A 26121-nucleotide genomic window follows, 5' to 3' on the forward strand; every position below is an offset into this window, starting at 1 on the left:
GGCTCTGAGGGGGTTATCATCCTAGAAGACCTAATTTCTAGAACTTTCAACTACGTTTAACAAAAAGGATATCTCAAAATTTTGATTGGATGTGTTTTGGAAAATGGTGGCCTAAGAGGGGCGTTAGTCGCTATCCAATCACTTTCGACTATCAAAAAATGCACTGCCCCTTTCAATTTCCAATTGAATGAGCCCTTTTGAAGTTTCTAAGACAACGCTTTCAATAAAACCTTATATACCCCCAGGGCACAACTTACAACCCTTGCACTAAGGGCTCTCTGCGGGGGTTATCATCCTAGAAGACCTAATTTCCAGAACTTTCAACTACGTTGAACAAAATGGATATTTCAAAATTTTGATTGGATGTGTTGGGGGGAATGCAGGGCGTGAGAGGGGGGGGATAGTTGTCCTCCAATAACTTTCGACTATTAAAAACGGCACTAGCTCTTTGAATATCCAATCGAATGAGACTTTTTTGAAGTTTCTACGACAACGCCTTCTATAAAAAAAACCTTATATGCCCCCAGTGCATAACTTAAAACCCTTGTCCCAAGGGTTGTGGGGGACTAGCCTCCTCAAAAACATATTTTCTATCTGGAAATCAACTACGTTGAACAAAATGGCTATCTCAAAATTTTGATTGGATGTGTTTGGGGGAATGATGGGCGTGGGGGGGGGCTAGTTTCCCTCCAATAACTTTTGACTATTAAAAAGGGCACAAGCCCTTTTAATTTCCAATCTAATGAGCCTTTTTTGAAGTTTCTACGACAATGCCTTCTATAAATAAAACCTTATTTATGCCCTCAAGGCATAACTTAAAACCCTTGCCCCGAGGGTTGTGGGGGAGTCTCCTCCTCAAAAATATATTTTCTATCTGGAAATCAACTACGCTGAACAAAATGGCTATCTCAAAATTTTGATTTTATGTATTTGAGGAAATGATGGGCGTGGGGGGGGGGGCTAGTGACCCTCCAATCACTTTCGACTATTGAAAAGGACAATAGCCCTTCAAATTTCCAATCGAATGAGCCTGTTTTGAAGTTTCTACGACAACGCCTTCTATAAAAACCTTATATGCCCCCAGGGAATAACTTAAAACCCTTGCCCTGAGGGCTGTGGGGGAGTGTCCTCCTCAAAACACATTTTCTATCTGGAAATCAACTACGCTGAACAAAATGGGTATCTTGAAATTTTGATTGGATGTGTTTGGGGGAATGATGGGCGTGGGGGGGGCTAGTTGCCCTACAATCACTTTCGACAATTAAAAAGAGCCCTAGAACTCTCGATTTCCAATCGAATGAGCTCCTTTTGAAGTCTCTACGACGACTCCTTCCATATGAAGTGCCGTGTTCTAAAGTAAAAAAAATAATATATGGTACAGTGTGCCAACATTGTTCTTATATGCCCTTAGGGCATAACTTAAAACTCTTACCTTGAATGTTCGGGGGGAGTGTCCTCCTATAAAAGATATTTTCTACTTGGAAATAAACTACGCTGAACAAAATGGCTATCTCAAAATTTTACTTGGATGTGTTTGGGGGAATAATGGGCGTGGGGGGGCGGGGGCTGGTAGCCCTCCAATCACTTTGGACTATCAAAAAGGGCACTAGCAACCTTAATTTCCAATCGAATGAGCCCTTTTCGAAGTTTCTACGACAACTCCTTCGATATGAAATGCCTGTCGAAGAAAGAAGAAAAAAAACACACTGTGGCCACATCGTTCTTTCAAACAGTTCGTGGTAACGACCTGTAAGTAAGGAGCGACCCGGCTCAATAGTAACCGAAACTCTAGAAAACGGTTTTTTGATGCCAATTGATACATCAAAAGAATAAGATTTTAATGCTGATTTCAAATATATATCTTTCATCAAGTTTAGAGCTACCCATCAAAAGTTACGCGCCTGAGAAAATTTGAATGATTTTCAAAAAAAGGGTGAAAGACCCCTAAAAGTTATAGAACCTTAATGAAAATCACACCATCATATTCAGCGTATCAGAGAACCCTACTGTAGAGGTTTCAAGCTCCTATCTACAAAAATGTGGAATTTTGCATTTTTTGCCAGAAGAAAGATCACGGATGCGTGTTTATTTGTTTGTTTGTTTGTTTATTTGTTTTTTCTCCCAGGGGTGACCGTATCGACCCAGGGGTCCTTGAATATCGTGAGAGGACTCATTCGAACGGAAATTAAAAGTTCTAATGCCATTTTTAAGTGACCAAAAAAAATGGAGGGCAACTAGGCCCCCTCCGACACTCATTTTTTTACCAAAGTCACCTGATCAAAATTTTGAGATAGCCATTTTGTTCAGCATGGTCGAAAACATGATAAATATGTCTTTTGGGATGACTTAATCCCCCGAAGTACCCAGAGGGAGGGCTAAAAGATATGAACTTTACCCAATGTTAACATATAGTATTGGTTATTCGGAAGTATACAGAAGTTTTCAGGAGGTTTTTTTCTGATTGTGGGTGGGAGGGGTGGGGCGGGGGTTATGTTGGAGGATCTGTTCATGAAGGAAGTTTTCATGGGGGAAGGGAAATCACCATGAAGGGGGCGCCGGACTTGCCAGCATTATTTATTGGTTATTGGGAAGTATACAACCATTTTCAGGAAGGATTTTTTCTGGAGGGGGGCTAGAGGAGGGAGTTACTCTGGAGAATATTTCCGTGGAGGATGTTTCTTTGGGGTAAGGGACATTTCTATGAAGGGGGCGCCGGATTTCCAAGCATTATTTAAAAAAAGATCAGAAATTAAATAAAAAAAAAAAAGTTTTTTCAACTGAAATGTAAGAACGAATATTAGAACTTAAAACGAACAGAAATTATAACTTATATAAGAGGGTTATCCCCAAAGTTAATACCTCAAGCTTTATGCTACAGTTTTTTTAGTGCTTTCAAACTAGATCTCTCTTTTCATTATATGGCCGTTGTGATTCAGTGGTGTGTGTCTTAAAATGTTTTTTTACTTTTAATGTACAGAGCGTGGTAGTGACTAAGGGGAGAACCCCCTCATATACGTAATAACATATACGTAATAAAAAAAAACAAAAAAAACAAGCGATACAGCTCAATAGTAATCGAAACTTTTAAAAACGGAATTTTGATGTCAATAAATGTATCAAAAGAATGTGTTTATAATGCTGATTCTAAATATATAAATTTTATTAAGTTTAGTATTACTCATCAAAGGCAACAAGCCTGAGGAAATTTACTCGATTTTTTAAAGAGGGGGAAACATCCCCTACAAGTGAAAGAATTTTAATGAAAATCACAACGTCAGATTCAGCGTATCAGAAAACCCTATTACATAGGTTTCAAGCTCATATCTGCAAAAATCTGCAACTTTGAATTTTTGCCAGAAGAAAAATATACGAATATAGAAGTTAGTTACGTAAGTTAATTTGTAAAGACATTCATTTAGCAAAAGAAAAGTAAAATTTTTATGCAAATAAAAGCTGCATTAACTAAAAAACGATCAGAAATTAAATAAAAAAAACAAGTTTTTTAAACTGAAAGTAAGGAGCGACATTAAAACTTAAAACGAACAGAAATTATTCCGTATATGAAAGGGGCTGGCCCCTCCTCAACGCCTCTGAATTTATTCCTTATATGAAAGGGGCTGTCCCCTCCTAAACGCCTCGCTATTTACGATAAATTTTTTTATTTTTTAAAAAAAAAAATTGTGTGACAGAGTAAAACTTTTGTGTAAAGAGCGAGGCGTTGAGGAGGGGACAGCCCTTTCATATACGGAATAAAGAGCGAGGCGTTGAGGAGGGGACAGCCCCTTTCATATACAGAATAATTTCTGTTCGTTTTAAGTTTTAATGTCGCTCCTTACTTTCAGTTTAAAAAACTTGTTTTTTTTATTTAATACTATGAAAGGTTGTAAGGTTAAGTAAAGGTTAAATGGCACTTTAACCTTATGAGGTTTAAGGAGGTGATAAAACCATTTTTATTTGTGGTAATGTATAATTACCACATAATTAGTATGTTGTATAAGCCGCCCACTTCTCACCTGGAGGATTTTGTGGGAGGTACGAGTCAGCTGATTTCAAAGGCACCGTCTGGAGCAAGTCATATTGTTATGGGTGATTTTAATTTTAACCTGCTTGATTTGTGTTATCTTTTTGTGGTATTTTTCATTTTTTTAATGCCGAATGATCTATACCCGACTGTAAGCATACCCACGATGATTATTGGACAGAGCACGTCCCTATTTTATAATATCTTTGTTCGTTCCGCCAATTGGAAGCTTTGTAATACTGATTTTGGGGCTTTTCCTCATTCTAAACATCTTCCATTGGTGAGTGTGATGAAGTGTCAGTTGCACAGAGCAAAGAAAAAGAAAATAAAGACAAGGTTGATGAAAAAAGGGAATCTTCAAAAGTTTGTGGAGGAGGTTAGTGCTATCAATTGGACCCCTGTGTTTTCTGAAGAAGAATCTCCTACGAGAGCACTTAATAATCTAATGTCTGTTATTCTACCCAATTATGATAGTTCGTATCCTATTGAGGTAATAAAAGTGAAAAAACAAGAACCCTGCAGGCCATTTATAATGAGTAAAACATTGGAAGAACAAAAACTAGGAATCGAAATTGATCAAAAGTCTCTACATACTAAATGTAATGTTCTATATAATATTTTCAAAAAACAGCGTAATTTAATGAACAAATCGTGTCGCTAAGCTACGGCCGAATAATACGACATAAAATGTTCGAATAGTAAATGAAGTATGAAAAAAACATAGAAACTAATAAATGAAGTGACCAATGGGGATGCTGAAACTGGAAGGAATGAAGTACAGCTTGAAAGGTTCACCCTAATGATAAGTCTAGAATTGCAAATGAGTTGGGTAATTTTTTCTCCAATATTGGTATTAAAGTGCAAAATAATGTAAGAAATAGATGTCAACAGGTTCAAGAATAAATTATATGTTATAATAGAGGTGAGAGTCTTGAATTATCCTTTGATCCGTGTACAAGTGCCGAACTGCTTAAAATAATAAAATCTCTGAAATCAAATTCTGCAGGAGTGGACGGCTTATCTCTTCGAGCGTTTAAGGAAATAATGCATTATATTCTACCGTGTCTGCTTTTTATTATAAACCTGTCACTTAAAAAGGGCATTTTTTCTGATCAGCTAAAAGTTGCGAAAGTGATACCACTTCATAAAAGTGGCCCTAAAAAGAAAATCGAGAATTGGAGACCGATTTTGATCCTTCTATTTTTTCGAAATTATTAGAAAAAGCTGTTCATAAACGTCTATATAGTTTCCTACAGGCTAATGATTTTCTGAGTGTTACCCAATTCAGATTTCACCAAGGGCACTTGAAGACGAATGCTTTGCAACAACTTATGGAATCAATTACCAGTGGTATGGACAGAAGTGAAACACCTTTGTCTATATTTATAGATATTCGCAAAGCATTCGATACAGTTGATTTTCAAACTCTGCTAAGTTGGATGGAGTCGTTAAGTGTCCGCGGCAAGTGCTTAAAGTGGTTTGAAAGCTATCTCACAGGGAGATCCCTCAAAGTAGTGTTGAATGATGTGGGCTCAGTAGCATTTCCGGCGACGTGTGGATCTCCAAAAGAACCTGGGTTATCTTTACTACTGTACCTTGTGTGTGTCGATGTAATGCGTCTTTATTTGAAAGATTTGTGTCTTGTCTTGTTTGCCGATGATGCTGTTTAAACTGGGCTTGCCTCATGCCTGCGAAGGATCTAGCTATAAAAGTGAATGTCTCATTGGAAAGGCTGTAGATTTTTACTTCATTAAGTTTATTATGTGTAAATATTTGCAAGACATTTTTAATGACGTTTTGTAGTGTTGGTACACCACTGGACGCGTCTGGCCAGGTAAATTTATGTGGTAATCTGGTTCAGCAAGTTGATCATCTCCGCTACCTTGGTTTATCTTGATTGCTATCTGGCATGGAAGTGTCACAGTGACGCAATTTCATCAAAATTGCCCGTGGGGTAGGAATACTTCAACGTCTGCAGCACTTTCTCCCTCAAAGAATGCTTTTAACTATATATTATTCATTGGTTAATCCATATATCTCCTACGATTGCCTCCTATCGAGCAGTAACTTCTTATGCAACTATAGAAGAGTGCATGTTCTACAAAATAAAGTTGTTAGAACAATCGGTAGGTATGTCCAGGATGTACATGACACATGTGCTTGTTTTAGTCCCAGAAACTCCTTAATGTAGGTAAGATAAGAAATTACCAAGCTGCAGTATTTGTGTTTCAGTGCAAGAATGGTTTAACCCCTAATGTTTTTAAGAATTTTTACCAATTAATAGTGACCTGCATAATTATGGTACTAGGCAGTGATAATATAGTTGTTGGTTTGCGTCGAGGTACCAGATCTTCATTTTCAATGAGACACCTGGGTCTATCAGTATGGAATGAGCTACCATTGAGCATTAGAGCGGCGGAACACGTACCTCAATTTAAATAGAATTTAAAAGATAATTTTTTTTTTGGGGGGGGGGATTTTTCAAATTTTATTAGGGCTGGTAGGTTGGGTAGGGGAGGAAGAGGAGCTGGAGAGGTAAGGGCGGACTGGGAAGGTAAGGGTGGGTAGGGGCTAAGGTAAGGTTGGAAGGGCAGGGTGGTGGAGGGGAGAGGGAGTTGAGTATAATGAGTGATGAAGATTGGATTTGTTATTATTTTTTTCTTTTATATTTTATTTATCTATTATTATTTTTAATTCAGTTATTTATTCATTTCTATATTATTATTTCTTTTTTATATAGGTTATAGTTTATCTATTTTTGGTTTATTTATAATAGTTTTAATTAAATAGTTGAGGTTTATATAAATAGTTCAGATAATAGGTAAGTAGTTACGTGGACTTTCGCGCGATCGCAAACCTTCATTGGTTTTCTCCAGCGTGAAAGTGTTGTTTAATTTATTTATTTGTTTATGAATGTGGATTACTAAACTTATGAACTTATGAAAAAAATGCCCATTCGTTAAAATTTTCAGAAACTTTCAAAAACTGATATCTTTTGGAATTCCAGACAGTTTTGTTCAGCGGGCTCCTTTACTTTATTTAAATATAGAAGATTGCCAGAAAACGCATTATTTAAATAAGGGCAGCTACTTTACGTACGAGGATCGAATGTTTTTTCCTTTGGCTGTTTTTTTTTCAACTAATCTGTTTTTGCTATAAATGCTGTTTTTTGCAAAGGGTTTTTCTGATGTTACACACTAAGTGAGTAAGCCCTCTCCTGCAAATGTAATGCAATAACTCAAAAATAATTAATTTTTCGCTCTGCACCGTCTCAAAGTTAAGACTAGTGATGTACCCCTTGGGAGTCTTATCAAACAGTTCGTGGTAACGACCTATAAGTAAGGATCGACTTGGCTCAACAGCAACTGAAACCTTAAAAACTAAATTTTGATAAAAGTGGATTATATAAAACGAGCTAGCTTTTTATACTGACTCCAAATATATAAAATTCATTAAGTTACCCTTCAGTAACTTCGAGCCTGAGAAAATTTAACTGATTTTAGAAAAAGGGGGAAAATCCCTAAAAAATCTAGGAATATTAATGAAAATCTTACCATCCGATTCCGTGTATCAGAGAACCATACAGTGGAGGTGTTAAACTCCCATCTGCAAAAACCTGAAATTTTGAATATTTTGCTGGAAGAAAGATCACAGATGCGTGTTTATCATTATTTTATTCATTTTTCTTAGGGGTGAACGTATATCTAGACAGAATCTCCAGCGAAGACCTTCGAAGGCAACTGAAGAAAGGATCTACAATTCTCCAGAAAATGCATTTACAGCAACTCAGGTGGCTTGGTCACATAGACCGAATGAAAAAGTCACGCCTACCAAAAGTTACCTTTGAAGGAAGCATTCACAGTAGCTGCCATCCTGGAGTACCTAGGAAGACATGGTTAGACAACTTCGGAGGTGACCTCCTATGCCTTCTCAAACAAGCTGACAACCGAACATCGTATAAGAAACTGATCTATGAACATGTAAAGGAGTTGGCCCCAACGCGACCCAAGAGAACGTCCGGGACATAAGTTAAGTAAGTCAAGCCCCAACGCGACCACGATTCTGCGAGTTAATTTTCCATGGGAAATCCCCTCCACAGAAAAATCCTTAGACAATTCCAACCCCGCAGGAAATTTCTCCCAAAACATATCCACATATAAAATTTGGTTCCCTAACAGAAAGTCAGACAAAAAAAAAAAAAAAAAAAAAGAATTTCGTATAGGAATTCTGGTAAATTCCCCCACATATAGAATTTGCCCTGCAAAGTTTATCCCCGGAAACTTCCCTCTCCAACGAAAGGTACCTTTCTTTTATTATGCTCCCGAACAAAGGTTTCACAGCTTTGCGACTTGTAACTTATGTTTACTGCTCTGTTTTTATCAAAAACTAACGCTGTTAGTTTAACTAGTTAGTTATTTTTTTTCGAGGGGGGGGGACAGGGAGTTGTATTTGATGATGGTTATTGCTCTGGAAGTGTGTGAGTGAAGGGGATTGGCTTATTTTTTTTTGTTTTATTTTTTTCCTTATTATTTGTTTGTGGAATTGATTTGTTAATTTAAGTTGATTTGGGAAGTGTTATGTATGTAATAGATACGCGTAGGCAAGATTTTTTTTTCCCTAGCGTAGTGATTTCTAATTATATTGGCTTGATTTTTGTATATTTGATGAAATAAACCTAAACCTAACTCTGTGTATCATCACCTGAGTTTGACCAAGATTGTTTTGTATATCTAAAAAAAGATAAAAAAAGCGCAAAAATTAACCTAAGAAACCAAGTTTTCTAATGGGGGTAAAGAGTGAAGAAATCCAGGAAACAACGCCAAGATTTCAGGATTGTTCCACTTAATTTTAGAGGGTAACGTGTGTAAGGTTAAACACGTTACGTACGTGTTTGTGTAAACAACCTTGAAAAAGAAGGCAATGCAGAAGTGTGGGGAACCTCAAGCTATTTCCCGACGATATATCTAACAATCAACCTCAAAGCATACCATTGATTTTATTCTATAGTCTGACACAGAAGTTAATATGCCTATGTTCTGGCTGTTTTGGGGGTTCTTCTAATGCTACCAGTATCCACATAAGGCATGTGCACAGGGGGTGGGGGTCAAATTGGCCCAGATCTTCAGTTTTTTTTTCAATTCCTTGGTACTTTTGATTCAAACTATCCAACCATTTTTGTAACCCCCCCCCCTGTGACGAAAATGACTATGTGATTGAGTTATAGCACCAGTAAAATGAAACTTCTCACGGGTCAAGGTCATAGAAACTTATCCCAGTCATCTATGACTCAGAAAATTAAATTTAAAAAAAAACAGTTTTTCTAACTGAAAGTAAGGAACGACGTTAAAACTTAAAACGAACAGAAATTATTCCGTATATGAAAGGGGCTGTCCCCTCCTCATCGCCTTACTCTTTAAAAATGACACCTTAATCACAAAGGCCGTTAATTAGAATAAATAGCCCTTCCGAGAGTACTAAAAAATCTGTGGCTTAAAGAGCGGGGTATTGACTAAGGGGTGAACCCAATCATGCACGTAGTATTTTCTGTTTGTTTTAAGCTTTGATGTTGCTCCTTACTTTCAGTTGAAAAACTTATTTTTTTAAATTTAATTTCTGATCTTTTTTTAAATAATGCTGGGAAATCCGGCGCCCCCTTCATAACAATGTTCCTTCCCCCATGAAAACTTCTTTCATGGCAAGATCCTCCCACATAACCCCCGACCCACCCGCCTCTCCCCCCGCTACCAGAAAAAATCCCCCTGAAAACATATGTATGCTTCCCAATAACCAATACTCTTTGTTAACACTGGGTAAAGTTCATAACTTTCAGCCCTCCCGCCGGGGACTTTGGGGGATTAAGTCATCCTAAAAGACATAGTTTTCATATTTTCGACCATGCTGAACAAAATGTCTATCTCAAAATTTTGATCGGGTGACTTTGGGAAACATATGAGCGTGGGAGGGGGTCTAGTTGCCCTCCGTATTTTGGTCACTAGAACTAGAACTTTTAATTTCCGTTCCAATGAGCCCTCCCACGATATTCTAGGACCACTGGTTCGATACGACCACCCTGGGGAAAAAAAAAACAACAAAAAAAAACAAATAAACACGCATCCGTGATCTTTCTTCTGGCAAAAAATGCAAAATTCCACATTTTTGTAGATAGGAGCTTGAAACCTCTACAGTAGGGTTCTCTGATACGCTGAATATGATGGTGTAATTTTCATTAAGGTTCTATAGATTCTAGGGGGTCTTTCCTCTTTTTTTCGAAAACCAGCCAAATTTTCTCAGGCGTCTAAATTTTGATGGGTAGGAATAAACTTGATGAAACTTATATATTGGAAATCAGCATTAAAATGTGATTCTTTTGATGTATCTATTCATATCAAAATCCCATTTTCTAGAGTTTCGGTTACCATTGAGCCGGGTCGCTCCTTACTTACAGTTCGTTACCACGAACTGTTTGATAGATTGGGAAGTATGCCATCTTGGTTGGCGTCGTCTTTGGACGGAACGCTTTAGGCAATATTTATTAGTGCAAAATATAAACTGTTGGCATTTTGCTCGGAAGGGAGAAATGTTAACGAGATTAGCAAAAGACTTGAAAATAAATTAAAAATATCTTAACAAATCTTTTAAAGAAAATATTTCATTTCGAAATGCTAAAAAAGGTATAAAATGAATCCCAATTTGCCTCTAACTTAGTCATAAGACAGATTGGTTGGATTGGGATCAAAATATACCAAGCCAAAGCTTACAAAAATATTAGCCTTAGTAATTTGATTTAATCAAAGAGAAAAAGAAAGATCGATTTACTGTTTCTCCGTGGTAAGTAGCATGCTTTAATTTGATTGGTTTACGCATGTGACGGCTAACTACGCTGTTCCTTAAGGATGGGTCAGAAAGGGAACCACATAACACATCTTTTTGCACCCCACATAAGCTCTCCTGTATTTGTTTGTGAAACTTTAAGCCAGTAGAAGGAACATAACTTTAGATTCTATATTTTTTTTACATATTTTGTATTTACATATTTAGTAATTACATATTATTTTTACAGATTATTTTTAATATTTACCTTGGTCAAATGCTGTCGTAGATCCAAAGACGTTACCACCAACAGCTACTGTTGAAACGCCAGTTTGAAATGGTAACTCATAATTGCTGTTTTGACTAACAAATTCATAGCCGCTTTGCGCCTCCGCCAACTGAACTAAAAAGTCGGAAATTTTTAACCAAAAGCGAAAATTGTAATTAATTTAGCTAAACGCATAAGTTAGCAGTCCACTGGATATACAATACTGAATCGCAAATAAAATACAGTGTTTCTTTAATTAAGTGTAGTTAATGAAATGTAAAAAATATAATTAACATAAAACTAATTAAAATTGATTTCAAACATGAATGATGTACCTAGACACACAAAATGCTTCAGATAAGATAAAAGTAATTCCAACCCCTACGCTATTCATATTGTGTGTCGTTTTTTTGTTGTGGGGGGCTAACCCCCCATATCCAATATTTGTCTTCGTAATATTTAATATTCTTTTTATCAACATTAAGCTATTCAACAGGGATCTTATCCGGTTTAGTGGTAACATGTTCAAATAAGTACAGTGCAGACGGACTTGAGATATGATAGATACGGTCACAAATACATCTGATTTCAGATGTGAATAAACTTACTAGGGTAGGGGCTAAGAATAACCGTTTGACCTACACCTCGTAAAATCATTATTTTTTAATACCCGTACTAAACCTGGTTGTTCAGCGATTTACTTTGACTAAAACATTTTTAAGGTCGCATGGACACCTAAGATGGCTGAGAAGTTCTAGTCTTTTCTGAAGTGCAACGGGCAATGATAATGACACTTAATTTTTCGAATTAGTTAAGTGATAACTTACTCAACCACTTGAATCATAAAAAAAATGGGAAATATAAGGAATTCAATTTTAATGAAAATGAACATATGCAGTTATGCGGTTTGAGGTTGTTAGGGGGACCAAATTAAAGAAAAAAGAAATATTGATGAAAAATGAGAAAAAAATAAGCTAAAAATCTGTGGCATCAAGCAACTTAAGAAGATGTAGCTCTCCTTTGGAGGTGTAGTTGTTTTTGGAAATCAACTGGTTGTTAATATTTGATTTTTTTAGCGATGAAAAGCGTTGTCAATTTAGCAAATTTGTTCAGGTTATATTGTTCAACACGGCAACACAACACGTTGACTAAAATTTAGTACTGTTCTACAAATAACAAATCTTAGAAAATTTTAAATAAATCATATGATTTGAATCATATGAAATCATATGATGGTAATGAACAGAAAGGAAGGAGTGACTCGGGCAAAAAAAACTTAAACTCTAATAAAGGAATTCTTATTACGATTAATGCATCAATAGAGTTGAACTTTTATACTGATTAAATAAAAAAAAAAAGTTTTTTAAACTGAAAGTAAGGAGCGAGAGCGACATTAAAACTTAAAACGAACAGAAATTATTCTGTATATGAAAGAGGCTGTCCCCTCCTCAACGCCTCGCTCTTTACGCTAAAGTTTTTTATTGTTCTAAAAAATAAAGTTGTGAGACAGTCAAACTTTAGCGTAAAGAGCGATGCGTTGAGGAGGGGACAGCCCCTTTCATATACGGAATAATTTCTGTTCGTTTTAAGTTTTAATGTCGCTCCTTACATTCAGTTTAAAAACTTGTTTTTTTTTAATTAATTTCTGATTGTTTTTAGATAATGCAGCTTTGATTTTGGCTCATCGTCATCGAGTAAGTTAACAAAATTTGCATACAATTTTTAATTTTGTTTTGCTAAATGGATGTCTTTACAAATTAACTTACATAACTAACTACAATATTCATATATTTTTCTTCTGGCCAAAAATACTAAGTTGCAGATTTTCGCCGATATGAGCTTGAAACCTATCTATTAAGGTTTTTTGATACGCTGAATCTGACGGTGTGATTTTCATTAAAATTGTTTCACTTGTAGGGGATGTTTCCCCCCTCTTTAAAAAATCGGGTAAAGTTTCTCAGACTCGTAGCCTTTGATGAGTAATACTAAACTTAATAAAATTTATATATTTAGAATCAGCATTATAAACACATTCTTTTGATACATTTATTGACATCAAAATTCCGTTTATGAAAGTTTCGATTACTATTGAGCCGTATCGCTTGTTTTTTATTGTTTTTTTTATTACGTATATGTTATTACGTATATGAGGGGGTTCTGCCCGTAGTCAATACCACGCTCTTTACGTTAAAAGTTAAAAAAAATTTGATTCACAAACCCCAGAATCACAAAGGCCGTTTAATTAGAATAGCGAGCTCTTTTGAAAGCACTAAAAAAAACTGTAGCTTAAAGAGCGAGGTATTGACTTGGGGGAGAACCCCTCACATGCGTTATAATTTCTGTTCGTTTTAAGCTCTAATGTTGCTTCTTACTTTCAGCTAAAAAACTTGTTTTTTTAATTTAAATTCTGATCGTTTTTTAAATAATGCTTGGAAATCCGACGCCCCCTTCATAGAAATGTCCCTTACCCCAAAGAAACATCCTCCACGGAAATATTCTCCAGAGTAACCCCCTCCTCTAGCCCACCCCCTCCAGAAAAAAATCCTTCCTGAAAATGTCTGTTTACTTCCCTGTTTAATAACCAATAAATAATGCTGGCAAGTCCGGCACCCCCTTCATGGCAATTTCCCTTCCCCTATAAAAACTTCCTTCATGGACAGATCCTCCAACATAACCCCCGACCCACCCTTCCCTCCCACTACCAGAAAAAAACCCTCCTGAAAACTTCTGTATACTTCCCAATAACCAATACTATATGTTAACATTGGGTAAAGTTCATGACTTTTAGCCCTCCGTCTGGGGACTTCGGGGGATTAATTCATCCAAAAAGACATATTTATCGTATTTTAGATCATGTTGAAAAAAATGGCAATCTCAAAATTTTTCATCAGGTGACTTCGGGAAAAAAAATAAGCGTGGGTGTGTGCATTGCTTTCCCCAATTTTTTTGGGTCTATGACATTTGGACCAGTTGATTCTCAGGAAAACTTATCTCTCCTACTATTTTATAGTACCACTGGGTCGATACTATCGAACATGGAACAATAAAACACCAAAAAAACAAATAAACACGCACCCGTGATCTTTCTTCTGTCAAAAAATGCAAAATTCCATAATTTTGCATATAGGGACTTGATACCTTGACAGTAGGGTTCTCTGATACGCTGAATATGATGGTATGATTTTCATTAAGGTTGTACAACTTGTAGGGGGTCTCTCTCCCTTTTTTTTTGAAAATCAGCCAAATTTTCTCAGGCGCGTAACTTTTGATGGGTAGCACTAAACTTGATGAAAGTTATATATTTGAAATCAGCATGAAATCAGCAAAAACCTGTTTTCTAGAGTTTCGGTTACCATTGAGCCGGGTCGCTCCTTACCTACAGTTCGTTACCACGAACTGTTTGACTCCAAATTTATATAAATAATCAAGTTTCATGTTAATCATCAAAAGATATGATCCTGAGAATATTTTCCTGATTTTCGAAAAAGGAGGAAAGCACCCCTTTAAAAATTAAGCGATAATAATGACGATCACATAATTAGATTCCCCATATCAGTGAACCGTATTGTAGACGTTTCAAACTGCAATTTAAAAATTTTGAATTTTGCTTTTTGTCAAAGATGAAAGATCATGGAAGTGTGTTTATTCGTTTTTTGTTTTTTTTCAGAGGTGGTCATACCGAACCAATGATACTAAAGTATCGAGAGAGGGCTAATTTGAACGGAAGTTAAAAGCTCTAGTGTCCTTTTTAAGTGACCAAACAGATTTTACCACAGAAAAATGGCCTTTTCTCCCATTTTGTTGCACCAACTACGGTGTTGCCCCTGAGAGAACCAAGTTGCTAGTGATTGAAATTTTTGAGGTAACCCGTCAATTTAAAAGTATCAAAAAACCATATATGCAGCTTCCCAGTTGTGCCGCATGGTGGAGTATTTGTTCCTAAAAAAGCCACATTGTCTATGGAAAATAAATGGTTAATATAGACATTTATCTTAATGCTTAATCTAACTAAGTTGATTCACTTGATTTTTCATGAAATTATGTTTAGTGATATATAATTGCGCATCACCTGTTATGAAGGAGGTGCGGTGGGTCATTATGTGTGTGTTTGGAGGGGGGGGTGAACAGATGCCTAAATGAGCGCAGTTCAACGCCCAAATTTTTAACTTTCTACGGTCCATCAGATTAATATAGAAAAAATATGTGTTGGGAGGGGGGGGTAGGATTTAATCTCTCATCTTCTTTTATTTTTGCCAAGGTTGAATAAGGATGTTGCGGAGTGATACCTCCCTACTTATTGTAGAAAAATGTTTCTCCATTTATTTTAAAGCCTCATTAGGCTAAACTGACTTGCTTCATATTTCACAAAATTATATACGATGATGTGTAAGCACACATCAGCTACTGTAAAGGAATGGTGATGGGAAAATTTGATGGTTTATGCCCCAAAGGGGTCATTGTAATGGCTAAATGCCCTAACTCTCATTGAGGCTTCAGATGAGTATAGAATGGGTTTTGGTGAAAGTGAGGTGGTAAAAATTGGTTTCTAATCCCTCTTGATTCCCGGGGAAAATCTTGACCTATGCCTTTATCATTGGTGCTGGAATAATACCTCTTCTATTGTCACAATATTTATATATGTAGGATAGAATATTACATTTATCTGCCTACTTTGACTGAGGTGGAAAAGGCGAGGCAGGGAATCATTGGCCTCGCCAGGAAATTTCTTGGCGGAGAGGGGGGCAAGTACTACCAGGAGTTTTGTTTTCAAATATTTTGAAGTTATTACTTTTCTTTTCCAATTTATAAACCATGTTTCAATATATTTAAACATATGTTTACACTTTATCAGAGAATTATATTGTAGATGCCGTGATGTCTTAAGCCGCGTAGGAGATCAAAAGTTATGCAGAATTTATATCCATACAAACGAATAGTACCCCTTTCCGTCCACCGAAATTCTGTAATAAAAACATTATTAAAGACTTATTTAAAAAAAAGCTACTGTTCATCAATAGTTATTCAAATTTTGTACAAGATTTAATATTTTTTTACAATTTTCCATATATACAAATTATTAGCAGGAAATCGGGGGCATATGGGACCGATACCCTATATAATATTTAAATTTTACTGCATATAAGAGGGGCTGCCCCCTTCACAACCCCTTGCTCTTTAGGCTAAAGTTTGACTTGTTTGTCCCAATTCTTTAAGAATGGCTGTTGAAACACAAGAACCGTTGACTTGGATAAGAAGCTTTTAAAAGCACTAAATACTACAGTGCAACGGACGAGGGGTTCCGAAGTAGACCCCTCCCCTTTATAGGCAATAGTTTCTCTTCTTTTTAATTTTAATGTTGCTCCAAGATCTTTCAGAGCTAGGAGCTCTCATTGATGCTTTAACGGACGAGCATCAATGAGCGGACCTCGACCGGACGAGGGGTGCCGAAGTATCCACCTCCCCCCCCCCTCTTTATATGGAATTTTCTCTTCGTTTTAATTTAATGTTGCTCCTTACTTCCAGTTGAAAAAAACTTGTTATTTTTATTTATGATATGAACAAACCTAAGATGGATCAAGGGGGGGGGGTTAATTTTGGTATCATTGATGCTTTAAGCTCTGAAAGAACATCCCCACAAACGGTAAAGCATACAATATCAAACATTAGTATTTTTGCTCAAATGGAAATGCATGCTGTTCTAGGCCTATGCGTTTGGGGGAGAAGTCTTTTTGACCAAAGTTATACCCCTTCCCGTCTCGATGCCAGAAGTTTTCTGTTGTTCCCTTCCTAGAGACTGACGTTTTCATACCCTGTACCTGTTTAATGTGTTTCTCTGGAAGTGTCCCCCTCCCCTTCATTGCTGGCGTCTTGAAATTTTCTGTGTGTGTACGTGCCTCCTTTGCTTATAAACTTGTTCAAATGAGCCAAGACTCATCTCTATAATTATCTGAAAACTTGTCTGTAAAATTAATCTCAAATCCCTGCAGTCTTCAATATTCTCATTAAAATACTTAAAAGTAGGTAAGATATTATGTCTGGGGGCCAACAAATCCTTGAAAACACTTATAGGAGACATTTTTTCTACCTTTTTAATATCCTGGATTGGAGCTGGAAAACCTTTCTTTAAAGGTGCACCAGGTTATTCAAATGCTATCATTGAGCAAGGGTATAGGTAGGGGTTGGGGTCACTCGGTTCTGAACCCCTTTTATATTTTCAGAAGCAATAATTCGATTACAGATTCTGCTGATCTGGCAGATTTGGCAGAGAACCTCATCCTCGTATTAAAAGTTCCAAAAAAATAAAGTGTTTTGGTTCCCAGGACCCGTCTAAGGTCTGTTCTTATTCGAAACCGCACTTTCCTATTATTCCACGATTTCAAAGTAGTATTAATTTTTGTCCTAGTTGCTAAGTTGAAAGGAGAAAATGAATAAGCTAATTAAACAAAATAACTAATTAGTTAAATTTGATAGCGCTTTTAGTCTGTAAGAAATTCAAACATTAACTACCTGTAGATTCCCAAGAGCAATTAAACTTCAAAGACAAGCTACAACTTCTTTGTCTGGTGCCATATGTTTTGAGTTTATCTTTGCTGTTTCCCCCTGTGTTTCTGTATATGGAGGTTTTTTTTTATTAAAAAATAAATTTTCAGTTTTTTCTAACTCTTGGGGATATATATGTAGTGATATTTGTAAACTCTGGAAAATATCGAGATATTTTCAAAGGACATAAGTATATAGTGTAGAACGAAGTTTCCAGTTAACCAAATCAAGCAATCAGATTTCAGCATAAGAAATATTGCTGACAACAAATGCTGCAATATTTCTTTGATATTTATCTTGAGGACAATGTCTTAAGTACTTTAATGATTCTCCTTTCCCCACCCTAAAACACTGTACAACTATCCACTGGCACGTGAAGGTTCCATAGTTTTCAGCGTATTCTCTTCTGGCTTGGTGAAACTGGTCATAGTTGGAACTTTCCCTTCTTCGCTCAAGAAAAAATATGTGGCAGCCAGAGCAAAAAATTAGGATAACATCTTTGGAAAAGATGTAGAGCCCCTCAGAATATTTCCGAGGCCTTGTCAGATATGGGACAAGATATGGCTGGAATTTATTTGACCGCGTATATCCTAATGGACGCAAGAACGTGCGCAGGAGGGTGGGAGGGAGTCTTGGGGTCTAGGCACCCTAAAATCCCAAATTTTTCTGAGTATTTGGGTACTTCTAATTCAAGTTGTAAAATAAAATCTATATTTATTCCCCTTCCCCACACCCCCGAACAGTAGTTGCATATGTGTCTGAATGAAAGTATTTGATTTCTCGGATCCAAATTGAGTTGAACAGTCTTTGTTCCCTTAGAACTAACCTGTAGCGGTAATAATCAAATAACTTTGAATAGACCTTAGTATGAAAAGACATTAAATTGTCTTTTCATACTAAATTTTTTTAAGTTCAGTCCAGAATCGCTGAAGTTATTATGTAAACTGCAAAATATTTACGGTGCCTGAACAATAATTTTAATGTTAAAATTCAAACTAGAAAAATACCTGCAAATTTGAAATTATTTTCTTTTATGTTAGATAAAATCCACTCGCTAGGGGATTATGCTTTCAGGTTTGAAGGCAACCAGTTATATAATGTCAGTAGGAAGACCAAAACACAAGAATTTATAATTTTTACAAATGAAGATTCGATATTTGGACAAGGGATTACAACAATTCAAAAACCTTATAAAAGAAAACCAAAAGTTTCAAGCTTAGTACATATCGTTGTTAGAAATCAGACTGGCTTCAATAATCAAATATATTGAAAAACCGTAGTATGAAAAGACATTAAATTGCGCAAAGAGCAACAACTGGTAATAGAAAAAATATTTGTATATATTTTAACAAGATATTATAACAATTCAAAAACCTTTAAAAAGAAAACCAAAAGTTTCAAGCTTAGTACATATCGTTGTTAGAAATCAGACTGGCTTCAATAATCAAATATATTGAAAAACCGTAGTATGAAAAGACATTAAATTACGGAAAGAGCAAAAACTGTTAATTGCAAAAATATTTGTATATATCTTAACAAGAGACTATAACAATTCAAAAACCTTAAAAAAGAAAACCAAAAGTTTCAAGCTTAGTACATATCGTTGCTAGAAATCGGACTAGCTTCAATAATAAATATACGGTAGTATGAACAGACATAAAATTGCGGAAAGAGCGACAAGTGGTAACTGCATTAATTTATGTCTATATTTTAACAAGGGATTACAATAATTCAAAAACCTTAAAAAAGAAATCAAAAGTTTGAGGCTTAGGAGATATCGTTGTTGGAAATCAGGCTTGATTTAATAATCAAATATCTTTGAAAAGACTGCAGTATGAAAAGAAAGTAAATTGTCTGCTGGTAGAAGACAAGCGACAATGAAAATCCATATATATAAGCCTACCGCGTGCCTAGTGCCGGGGCCAGCATTAGGCACGGGAAAGCTTCCCGTGCTATCAATATAAGAGGGACCAATTTTATCAAATATAAGATAATAAATGCTTTCGCATTATCAAAAATTTATTTCAATCATTTTGAAAGTTAATTTGAAATTATTTTTTCTGAGGGATTCGCATTTGCTGCAATATTTCTTTATTACATTTCTTGTCATATTAAAAAAAAATTGTAATACATTTGTTTTCTTATGAATTATTCCCTTTCTCCCCATCAAATTACTTCATTTTGTATTACAATTATTTCACAGTTGTGTAAAAAACACGTGCAAGCAAGAAAAAAGAGAAATAACATTCTTATTATTCTGTGGTAAGTGTTTTTCAAGCCTGGGTTGGGTTTGTCATCGGGCTTGTCAATAAAAGTGGGAGACACCACGGGGAACTCCCAAAGTGACAAAATTGATCAGATAATACTTCCTTTGAGCCAAGTTATACCGTTTTCCGATCAAGTATGCTAGAACATTCCAAGGATCCGCCTTTTCCTGAACTTCAAAAAGAAAATCACGCTCTACAAAATACAAAATTCACACTTTTTGATGATGTAAGATTCATTAAAATGAATATCTCTATCTTTGACACAAAACCCGAGAAGTTAAATCGTTTTTCTAAGATTTCCGTAAAAGTATCTGTCGGCGTTTAGTTTTTATCGTTAATTTGGATCTGTTTAGCCAGCTTTCTGCTTAGCACAGGAGCTTTACAGAAAACATCATTCATCCCAAATATTGATATTATGCCATTACGGTAGCATGGAAGAATGATATTATTTATCCACTTTTCTTTTGGCTTTTCTACTGTTTTAACAAAGTTGCCAGATACTACACCATCATTGGCGGTCTCCTTTTTAGTTCCCCTGCTCATCTATTTCAGCTTATATAGAGACAACTTATTTGACATTGTTTTATTTAGATAATGCCAAGTATGCCATTCCGTTTTGGGTGAAACGATGCTTATACTCTCTTGAAAAACTTGGGTTTTTCTTTTTAATTTCCTCAGCTTATCTACCAATTTTTTACAAACTTACTTGACGTTGTCTTAAAATAAGGTCAGATATACCACAGTTACCACAGTCAGTCACAGTCACAGTTGCCACAGTCAATCACAGTCAGTGACAGTTGTCACAGTCAATTGACGAGCATTTGAGGGGAGATGTAAAAAGTATTCTTTATATCTAAGGTAGGGAGGGGGGCAAAATTGTCATTAAAAAAATCAATGAAAATACTAAAAAGGCATTTTCAATAAAAATACCCTAAAAAAGGTATTTTCAATATCCAGCGGATACAGATCCCCTCCTCCTCCAACCCCTCCTGCTCCAGCCCCCTCCTCCTCCAGCCCCCTCCTCCTCCAGCCCCCTCCTAATTGTTGCAACTGATATGGTCTTTCGTTTCAGGCAAAACAATACTTCTGTTTTACAGTCTCTTGTAAAATTTAAATCTTGCAACAAAAAGCGTTTTGAATTACTTAGCTGTCTTTGTCTACCGTTTTTTAAGACAACTTTTAAAATAAAAAACCCTAAAAAACTAGTTCATAATATTTTGGACTTGTTTTGAGTTTGAATTTCTTGATAGCTCAAAGCATAATTCTCCAATAGAAAGTTTCGAACTTTCCTTTCTAGGGGAAAAACTTCGGTTGTTTTTATCGACTGAAAAACATCATAAACTTATTTGATAAGACAATTTTGCGTAAAACAAACACTTGTCAAAGTTGTTGACAGACAAAATTATAATGCCACAAAACGCCACAAAAATATTATAATGCCACAAAAATATTAATAGTCGTTATTCAGGCAAAAGTAAAAAAAGAGATGTTATACAAGGATGGCAACTATTTTTTTTTATTCTAAAATCTATAGCGTTAGTAGAACTGGCCAAATGCCACTAATCTTGCCATATAATTTGTATCGCAAATAACGTATATAAACATCCTTAAAGATATGCAATATGCACGTGGCTGTGGATAAAAAAAGACGTGTGACTATGGGGTTTCAGAAATCAACCAATTAAATTTAAGAATTATTTAAAGACGTGACTATATTCTAGCCGGTAAATTCCAATAAATTGGGAATCTCTAACAGAGATAATGTTCAGATCAAGGTTGTATCCAGGGGGAGGTTGGGAGGTTTGAACATCCACCCCCTGAAATGTTTATCCGACTCGTAAAAACGTACAAAAATGAATATAAACAAATTTTGACGCGTTTTTAAAAGTTTTTATTTGTAGCCCCTCCCCCAAATAAATAAAAATCCTGGTTTCATTACATGTTTTGGATCATATAAAACAAAATATCGGTGTTGTAAATCACCTACAAAGTGCCAGTACAATTTATTGCGAACTGCTTGTTGTTCAAACGTTAAAATTTTAGGCACCATTTTAGCACACGCTGTTCACACGTTAAAATATTCATGCGAAATTCGCCATACACATTCTTTATCAGTACATACTGTTTAATCAATTGCGCAAATAATTATTAGACGGTCAGACCGAATCAAGTTAATGCATTTGTTTGGTCACCCTTCAAAGTCATCTCTGCCATCTTTAAAACACTCAAACATTCTTAAAAATGTGACCGCGATAAACATTCACTGCTATCCACTTTTTTCAATTAAGAATACGCTTCAGTAGCAGCTTTCCAAGTAAATGTAAAATTTTACAATAATTCATTGATTTACTTTTACATCAACCATTATACCCGGCAAAAAAACATCACTAACGCCAATGTAGGCCGTCAGGTGTATTGTTTACAGAAGCGAAGCAAAATTAATTGCATACTAAAGAGAAAGGTTCAAACTAAACAGCTGTTAATCAATGGCGGTTGACGCATTCCTCCTTGACCTGCAGTAGTGTCAGTCTAGTTACTTATTAGCCACACCTCGTATAATAATGTTCATTCTCGAAAACGGGACGGTAATATCTACCTGGAAATTTTCTAATATTAGGCTACTAATATTAAAAAAAATTACTGATAGTTTCTGTTATGAAAGAAACGACCTAGATAGGAGACAACTCCGGAAAATTTGTTTTCCCCTCCCATCACCCTTAATATAGTTTTCTAGAAATAGTCAACTGACTGAAATTAGAGACCAGACAAGTAGTACCAGACACAACTGTCAATTTGAAATTTGACCAATTGGTTACAATGCTGAGTGAAGGCTGAACCTATGCAAGCGCCGGCAAACAATGCCAGACATATTTGGCTTCACGTTTTTGATATATTAACCTGGTGAAATTGATGCCTTTCCTTTTCAGGTTTTTGATTACGCTTTAATTGCAAAAGTAATTTCTGGTTAATATTTTAAAAGTGAAACTAAGCAATAATTAATGTAGGCTTGAAACTGCTATAATCAACTTTAAAAATCAGTTTGCTATTTTCCTTGGAGCGCACAAGAATCTTAGGTAAGATTTATTGATAATGAGTTGAGAATATAATAAATACATGGTACCAATCACCATAAATGGTATTGTTCTTCATGTCCGCGGTAACGTCAACTAGCACAAAAAAGAGAAGACCCAAGTAAACATTCCCATTGACGCCTTCGAAAATGACGCATGACAGACACAGTCACGAGCGCAGGAAAGAAATCCCAAATTGTTCTGAATTCAGGCGTGCCACGCTTGGTAAACCTGCATTCTGGAACTCAGTGGCCCCTTGAATTTGTTTTTATTTCACGAAGTTTTACTTTCAAATAATTCATGGTTGACAGAACAAAATACAAAAGATTTTTTAAAAAGATGTATATGTAAACGTTAATTTTGGACGAATATTTCTTAGAACTAAATAGGGGAAGTTGTTTCTAAGCAATAGATGTAGAATTGAAAAATGCTCGTTATTCTCTGGAGATCGGGATTGTAACTTTTCGAAAAGGTTCTAATGAAGCTGTTGAGAAGAGAAAATCCGTAAATTAATGAGGAGAAAAACAAGATACAAGAAAATTGACATTCTAATTAAGTTACAGCAACCAGAAAAAGAAAGGTTACTTTACAATAGATAGGTGGTAAAAGCAGGACTTATTTTCGTTGGTTTAATGTCTGTAACTGTTTTCTTAAGCCAATCACATAGATGTTTATTTCTAGAGAGACAAATAGCGAGTCTTTTTAAAACCTTGTTGATTTTAAAACATCCTCTGAGCGAGCACAAAGAAGGAAAAATTAAATTCAACCTGAATACAGAGGCACAAATTAGGGGATGCAGGGGGATACTTCCTTCTAGAGTTTGAAGAAGACCTTTTATTATTTGTAATAAATCAAAAATAAAACAAAAAAGACCTTTTATTATTTTTAACAAATCGAAAATAAAACAAAATACTCCCATCAACAAAAAAAATGTTTTAATGACACGGGTAAATGGTGGGAGTAAGTATGACTCTCTTATTGGACAAATACTTGTGTGTTAGTTTTTGGAAAGACACCTGCCTAGAGTCTCATGCAGGTTGACCAAGAATTTAAAATTGACATAGGACCATTAGATTGCCTGGAATGAGAGGCAAAAAAGGCACGCCCACCTATGGTCTTAGGAAGATTGACCAAGAATTTCAGAATTGACACAGGACCATTAATTTGCTTGGAATTACAGGCAAACAATCGTTTAAAAATACATTTTTGTATCGTCGTTAAAAAAAAAGCCCTTGCCTTCCCCTAAGACTTTTGTGAACCGTCACCGCTGTCTGTCCTTCATTCGTGTAAAATTTTAAGCCAGAAGTTTTTTTTATATCTTGATGCGCGTACTGCATTAAACGAAAAAAAAAACATCAAATGAAATTAAAAATAAACACTGAAGCTTATAATAACAAAAATTATTCCTTATATAAGTGGGGCTGCTGCCCATTCACCCCCAGAACAGTAAGTTCTAACTAGTGCTTAAATGAAAATAAATTATTCTGTATATGAGGAGGATTCTCCTACCCATTGACCTCCCGCTCTCTACGCTAAAGTTGGAATGTTTGCCTTAATGTTCAAGGAATTAGTGCTCAAACAGGGGTAATAGACATGGGCAAAAAATTAGTTTTTAGAATGTATAAAGACTAGAACAGCTTATTTGTACACATTTCTTTTAAACGGCACAATTTTCTATTCAAATGTTTAAAGGCGCTTCGTAAATAAAGCATTTGCAATTATACATTAATAAGATATCTTACACCCATAAACACTTTCAGTAAGGCTTTAGATACAAGAGTGGGAGTCAGGAGGGGAAGGGGCAGGGGCGTAATTTGCCATGGGAAGGGACCTCTTAATATATGGAATAATTTCTTTTCAGTTAAGTACTAGTTAAAAATTACCATCAAGACTGTGGAGGCTGAAGGGTCTGCAGCCCCTCTGATACACAAAAGCATTTTTGCTCGTTTAAATTTTCAATGTTCTCTTTACATTCCTGTAACAGTTTGTTGTTTTATATTTAATTTCTGTTCGTTTTTAACGCCATATTCGGTTTAATATAGGTATGAGGGGATTTTTTATTCCAACGGTCCCTGCCTTTTCACCAAAGTTTGACTTTTGAGTATTAAACTTCGATAGTAAGAAATCACCCTGGAAAGGAGCGCTTAGAATTTAGTAAGAGGGATTGGAAGTGCCAAAGTGAGTTTACACCAAGTGAAATTTATATTTTTAAAAGTGAATTCGTTGAGAATATATTACGCCCGAAGAACGCCCCCCTATTCTTCCTTTTTATCCCATGGATATGAAACGTAATCCAAAAAATTCGAACAGACCATTTCAACAAACGAAAATAATAAAAACAATAACAATTTATAAATGAGCATCTTATCATACGCAGCGCTCTAGCGCTGCCTAAGTGAAGTACGATGTGGGCACAATGTGTTTTTTCATGTTTTTTTTCTCCATACCCCGGCACTTCGTAACGAAGGAGTTTTCCTAGAAACTTTGAAAACGGCTCATTAGATTGGAATTAGGAGTGGCTAGTGCCCTTTTTAATAGTCTAAAGTGATTGGAGGACAACTAGCCCCCCCACGACCATCATTCCTCCAAACACATCCAATCAAAATTTTGTGATAGCCATTTTGTTCACCGTAGCTGATTTCTTGATAGAAAACATGTTTTGAGAAGGACACTCCCCCTCTACCCTCGGAGCAAGGGTTTTAAGTTATGCCCTGGGGGCATATAAGGTTTTTTATATAAGGCGTTGTCGTAGAAACTTCAAAAAAGGCTCATTCGATTGGAAATTCAAAGGGATAGTGCCCTTTTTAATCGTCGAAAGTGATTGGAAGGCAACTAGCCCTCCCCCACGCCCATCAATACCCCAAACACATCCAATCAAAATTTTTAGATAGCCATTTTGTTCAGCGTAGTTGATTTCCAGATAGAAAATAGGTTTTTGAGGAGGACACTCCCCCACAGCCGTCAGGGCAAGGGTTTTAAGTTATACCCCGGGGGCATATAAGATTTTTAAAGAAGGCGTTGTCATAGAAGCTTCAAAAATGTTCATTTGATGGGAAATTCAAAGGGCTAGTGCCCTTTTTAATAGTCTAAAATGATTCGAAGATAAACAGCCCCCCCCCACGCCCATCAGTTCTCCAAACACAT

The 26121-nt window shown here is 35.9% G+C and overlaps 1 protein-coding gene across 1 annotated transcript in view; it reads right to left on the minus strand.

The window, feature by feature from the left end:
- LOC148939647 (uncharacterized) overlaps positions 1-26121 on the minus strand; it is a 59406-nt gene that overhangs the window by 26427 nt on the left and 6858 nt on the right. The window contains exon 2 of the mRNA XM_089107265.1: positions 11100-11234. Within this exon, the coding sequence (XP_088963391.1) occupies positions 11100-11234 (135 nt within the window). The remainder of the gene's footprint in view (positions 1-11099; positions 11235-26121) is intronic.

Source organism: Artemia sp. Qi Xiang Cuo, chromosome 21 (genome assembly GCF_049724085.1).
Source record: "Artemia sp. Qi Xiang Cuo chromosome 21, ASM4972408v1, whole genome shotgun sequence".
Taxonomy (NCBI): Eukaryota; Metazoa; Arthropoda; class Branchiopoda; order Anostraca; family Artemiidae; genus Artemia; species Artemia sp. Qi Xiang Cuo.